Below are 6,000 nucleotides of genomic sequence, written 5' to 3'. Positions count from 1 at the left end.
TATTAGGAGGGCTCTGAGGATGACAAATGAACCCACTAATAAGCGTGTAGAAATCCTTGTGTGAAAAACTGAGCACAGTAGCTCAACGAAGGCTTTTCTAGTCTCTGCTGGTGCAGAGTGGCTGCAAATGTATTCTGGAAACCAGTGACTAAGAGTGTGAAATCCTGCCCATAATGTAGGGCGGAGGATAGAGGAAGCAGTGGAAGCGGTGACTGTGTGCAGTACTGGAGCTATCCTGCCATCTGCTGGTAGCACAGCGTACATCTGGTGGAGGGTAGGGGAATGGTAAACTGGGGCACATGTGGCACCATGCTATGACTCCTAATTGTGTCCCTGAGCATGGAGTCACCCCACCCCTGGCTGCTACATGGATATTGGGGGTGATGTGATCCCTCTATGCTCTCTTTCCTCCCGTGCATCTGTAGTGATTGGGCAAGGGCCCCATTATTCCCTGGGACGTACACAGTCTCAGGAGCCAGTGGAACGAAGTTCTCCCCATAACCAAACTTCCCAATAGTGAACAGGCTAAACCAATGTAGTGTCACAACTCTATTGGCTGTAAAACTGTGGGGTTTGGCTCCTGTAAACAGGATTACAGTACATTGCACAGCTGTTTAACAGGAAGGGGGAACCTCACCAATTCATCCCTTTGTCTAAGGTAAGAACCTGTGTCGCAATAAGTCCAATGGTGCATTCCAGTAGCCAACCTTAATTTTTTTCCGTTGCCTTCTGATCTAAATAATACCCCACGAGTCCTTAAGTCTTGTCTCTGTGAGTATTATTTGGGGCAGTTTAGGGATAACTGGTAATAGAGACAAAAATAGAAAAGTCTTTAAGGGCGACCATTGTGAATGTGTGTGACTCCCCCATGTCGCACTGGTGCTACCCAACCAAAGCTGAACCATGGGGTTTAAAACATACATTTTTAAAAACAGAGGGTTCTTACCCTTCCCTATCCCGTAGGGGCTAAAATTGCATCTAAGGCAAACAAGTATAGTAACTACGCACTTTTCCTTGTTTCTGAAACATGCAGTTAGAAGTGGATACTGGCATTTGATCACTGGAGCACACCTACTTTACTCTCCTTATGTGAGTTCATATCATGCGGTAGCTATTGTAGAAAGGCAAAGAGCACGCCTTATCTGACTGCATTTGCCCATAGTAAGAATACATCTGGGAGCTCAACTCACAGCAATAAAGGGTTAACATAGGACATTAAAGCTAACCATGTGTCTACCTGTTAACTCTTAAGAAATGTGATCCTGAAACCCAACTATAACAATGGGTCTGAGCTGGAACAGGGTTGCTTCCATCTATTCCTATGCCTTAATGACACTACACTTTCTACTGAGCCCTTGTGATCTTGTTCATGAGTCTCCTTTGTGGCACCAGGTAATTTCCTTCACTATGTCCTCTCCTTTCAGCCAATCTCTTCCCCAATAATTAAACTTTTCTATTTGAGCATCTACTCAACATCATCTTCTGTGCATTCTTCTCGCGTGGCAGTATTCGTGGGTCAGCTTGCCCTCTAATGTAAACTGCAAGAGCTCCACTGAGTCCTGTGTATTTCAAATGAAGATCCTTATCCTCCATGAACTTATCTAGTTCTTTTTTGAACTCTGTTATAGTCTTGGCCTTCACAACATCCTCTGGCAAGGAGTTCCACAGGTTGAATGTGTGTTGTGTGAAAAAATATTTCCTTTTCTTGTTTTAAACCTGCTGGCTATTTAATTTAATGTTATAAGGAGTAAATAACACTTCCTTATTTTCTTTCTCCGCACCAGTCATGATTTTATAGACCTCTATCATACCCCCTGTCCTTAGTTGTGTCTTTTCCAAGCTGAAAAGTCCCAGTCTTCCTAATGATTCTTCATACAGAAGCCGTTCCATACCCCTGATGATTTTTGTTGCCCTTTTCTGAACCTTTTCCAATTCCTATGTATTTTTTTTTGAGATGGGGTGATGACATTTGTATGCAGCATTCAAGATGTAGGCATACCATGAATGTCTGAAGAGGCAATATGATATTTTGTGTCTTATTATCTATGCCTTTCTTAGTCAAAAAAGTGAACAGAATGTTTGGAATCATTATCACTAGAGTGGATGTTTTCAGAGAACTATCCACAATGACTCCAAGATCTTTCTTGAGTGGTAACAGTTAATTTAGACCCCATCATTTTGTGGGTTTAGTTGGGATTATGTTTTCCATTGTGCATTACTTTGCATTTATCAACACAATTTCAGCTGCCATTTTGTTGCCCAGTCACCCAGTTTTTTGAGACCCCGTTGTAGCTTTTTGCCGTCTGCTTTGGCCTAAACTATCCTCCTCCTCCTTACAGCAGAGCTGACAGGCACAAGCTGGTCTTTGGTCTGGCCATTTTCAACCACTTAAGCTAAGAGGACCCCCAGGTAGGAGTGCAGTGAGACAGAGGCCTGGAATGAACACAGAGGGATCACCAGGGAAGGGGCAGCGAGTGGGGGGTGTTTAGGACCTTTGCATTCTCAATATGCTGCTCTCTCCTGTGCGTCAGCTGTGAAACAGAGCAGTGCCACACCGACCTCAGGCCCCCTGGGCTCACACCTGTGGGTGGAGTGCTTGGAAAGGGCATGGTTAAGATAGGGAAGTATCTTGGGGGTTTGTGCTGGGTTTTGGGAGCTCCATGACAGGGTAGCAGACAGCATCAATTCCCAGAAACCTGCTAGAGCCACCAAGGAAGGAGTATTGCAGCATGCTGTGCCCCAGAGAAGCTTAAAACCACCCAGAATTCCCCTCTAAGAGTCCAGTGGACAGCCCAGCACAGGCACCCTGACCAGTTCTGTTGCAGACAGAACTGCAGTACAAGTGTCTATACACTATTAATATTCAACTTGGGCATGGTGACTGACCTGTATTAATACCAAGCATCTCTCATCACACACTCTGCCTGTGTGAGGAAACACTCCCTTTTCCAATCATCTGCCACTTAGTGGAATAAGGTACACTCACTGATTCTGGAGAAACCTACACGTGCTTGCTCAGAGAAAACTGCACCATTGCCCCCTCTTTCTGGCAGGTGCATGGCCCATGGTAGAAGAATGGGTATCAGAGAGAGTGCATAGCTTTTCAGTATTTTTTGTTGAACTTAATGAAATCCTCTTTCTATACAATTTTAAGAGCAGCAGCAATACGCTGCCTCTTACTAAATGTAGGGTGGCTTCCTTGCTCTCACTTTTCTGAAATACATTTTGGAAATAAAGTTAGTTTGGGGGTAGGGATAAGCATAAAAGATTTTCTGCCACCAGTGTTAAAGTAAAACATGGAAAATGTATTATTCTAACTAAGGAGGGTAGCACAATATTCTTATATAGTAGCTTTTATAGATTTGTTTTTTAAATCCCCGAGTGTGGCTCTAGTCTTGCAAGCTGCTCCGAGTAGATGGATCCTTGGAGTCCTACTGAAGTTAATAGGGCCCTGTATAACTTTCAGTGTCCAGCCAAAGAAGCAGGCTTTAACAATGCGTAACCTAAGTTTGGAATGTGCCAGTGATCTAGTAACTTTTATTTTGGATAGACAATAGGTATTTCATTCACTGGCGAATGAAAGCCCCAGTATTTAACAAAGAGCAATGATGAGAAATTAAGATGACAAGCAGAATCAAGTAGCCTTCCAGGTGGTGCAAAATGTAAAAGCGTTACACACACATTCCGTACGTATGAAACCACAAACATTTATTTCGCTGCTTCATCTATTTATAAAAACTTGAATCAAATCCATTTCCACTCTCTGATCCCACCATGCAATGCATTTAGATGTCTATGGCTATATCCATTCATTTTCACTAGGCCAACCAGAATATTGAGCATCATTCTGATTAGCATAAGTGAGTAATAGGGAGTGATGGTATACAATACACAATACTCTTCACAGCACTGATTCCAAATGTTTCATGCCATTAGCTTTGAACGGACTCTCTGCTTTCACATGTCCTTACTCTTCTTTGATAAACAGCTCCTTACAAGAAGAGGGATTATAGCATATCACCCCTTCAGCATAACCCCTCCCCCCACCAAATTAAAAATAAATAAAACCTAAGCTCACAGGAATAATATAACAATGGTGCAGTGTGTTATACACGCTATCAGTCTGTTGCTCTCAAGGGCACAGGGTTACAGGACACAGTCATTCACCAGAAAATTAATCTAAACTCCATTGTCAATTTATGTAACAGTCTCCAAAAATTTCCTCTCCACATCTGGATCTGAAAGGCCTGTTTTGAAAAGTTAGCCTTTTGGTGCATTTGCACAGAATATATAATTCTTTTCCTAATACTACAAATTTAGACTTGTAGGTTCTGGATTAGCCTATATTTCTCAACTATTTTGCACAAACAATACAAACTAAAAGTACTGTAGCTCAAACTCAAAGCAGCAATGTAAAAAGTCACAAATTTGTGCCAAAATGTACTTAGATTTTTATAGAATCATTCGAGTTTCAGTATTAGAGGGAGCTGATTTTATGCATTCTGACAAGCTCTAGTGACTCCTGGAAAAAGTTGGTATTATTTCTGTTCCATCAAAGGCAACAGTAGTATAATTTGGTTCAGAGGGAGACCATTTTATTGCCAACTTGAAGTGTTCCAGAAACGCATCACTGTTTTTACTAGGCAAGAAGAAAAGTGTATACAACTTCAATAGTGATTTCTTTTAACTCTCAAGCATATTTCATCAACAAGATATACAGTACAGTTTCAGAAGAGCAAACATTTTAAAAGTAAGCAAACAACTTTTTTTTTTAACCAACATACACAATTTCTTGCTGTATTTTATGTTGAACTGTCCATTTACCTTGGACAATTACGAAGTTAGGTTTTTTTCTTCAGTACAACATGGACACAGGACTAGTACAATCTGGGTTTTTTGTTGTTGTTTTATAAAGACAACTCTATAGTATGAAATCCATGGTCCTGCCATCAGTCTTCCTTCATCATCTCGCATACCGCTTAATGTAATCTTCAACTTTATTCCGAAAGTCCTCCTAGAGAAAAGAAGAATCAGAATTACACCACATACATTTCAGAAAAACTCATTCTGGATGAGTGAAATTTCCATGTTAGGTACTCAGGGAAGTTCGTCTGCAGTTCTCTCTCTCAGACTAGTACGTCTTGCAAAAATGTCTCTATCATAGCATCTTTGCATTGCTTTGAAAACTGGCTGACTCGCTGCATTTTTCACACAGCAGCAAAAGTTACTGGAAAAAATAGTACATACCACACTTGGAATCCTTGAAGTAACACTTTACTATGGACACTTGTCAAGATCAAAAAGAAAAGGAGTATCCGTGGCACCTTAGAGACTAACAAATTTATTAGAGCATAAGCTTTCGTGAGCTACAGCTCACTTCATCGGATGCATTTGGTGGAAAAAGCAGAGGGGAGATTGATATACACACACACACACAGAGAGAACATGAAACAATGGGTTTATCATACACACTGTAAGGAGAGTGATCACTTAAGATAAGCCATCACCAGCAGCAGGGGGGGGGAAAGGAGGAAAACCTTTCATGGTGACAAGCAAGGTAGGCTAATTCCAGCAGTTAACAAGAATATCAGAGGAACAGTGGGGGATGGGGTGGGGGGGAGAAATACCATGGGGAAATAGTTTTACTTTGTGTAATGACTCATCCATTCCCAGTCTCTATTCAAGCCTAAGTTAATTGTATCCAGTTTGCAAATTAATTCCAATTCAGCAGTCTCTCGTTGGAGTCTGTTTTTGAAGCTTTTTTGTTGAAGGATAGCCACTCTTAGGTCTGTAATCAAGTGGCCAGAGAGATTGAAGTGTTCTCCAACTGGTTTTTGAATGTTATAATTCCTGATGTCTGATTTGTGCTCATTCATTCTTTTACGTAGAGACTGTCCAGTTTGGCCAATGTACATGGCAGAGGGGCATTGCTGGCACATGAAGGCATATATCACATTGGTAGATGCGCAGGTGAACGAGCCTCTGATAGTGTGGCTGATG

The 6,000-nt window shown here is 41.5% G+C and overlaps 1 protein-coding gene across 3 annotated transcripts in view; it reads right to left on the bottom strand.

The window, feature by feature from the left end:
* Window positions 1-3,691: 3,691 nt before the first annotated feature.
* UBE2F (ubiquitin conjugating enzyme E2 F (putative)) overlaps window positions 3,692-6,000 on the bottom strand; it is a 127,942-nt gene continuing 125,633 nt past the window's right edge. For all 3 annotated transcript variants that reach the window (XM_038420930.2, XM_043505706.1, XM_043505705.1), the window contains one exon: window positions 3,692-5,014. In XM_038420930.2, the coding sequence (XP_038276858.1) occupies window positions 4,964-5,014 (51 nt within the window). In that variant the 3' untranslated portion in view covers window positions 3,692-4,963. The remainder of the gene's footprint in view (window positions 5,015-6,000) is intronic.

The sequence above is a fragment of the Dermochelys coriacea genome, chromosome 11 (assembly GCF_009764565.3).
Source record: "Dermochelys coriacea isolate rDerCor1 chromosome 11, rDerCor1.pri.v4, whole genome shotgun sequence".
In the NCBI taxonomy this organism is placed as follows: Eukaryota; Metazoa; Chordata; order Testudines; family Dermochelyidae; genus Dermochelys; species Dermochelys coriacea.
The sequence above is the reverse complement of the archived record's forward strand: the minus strand, read 5'-3'. Positions and strand labels throughout refer to the sequence as shown.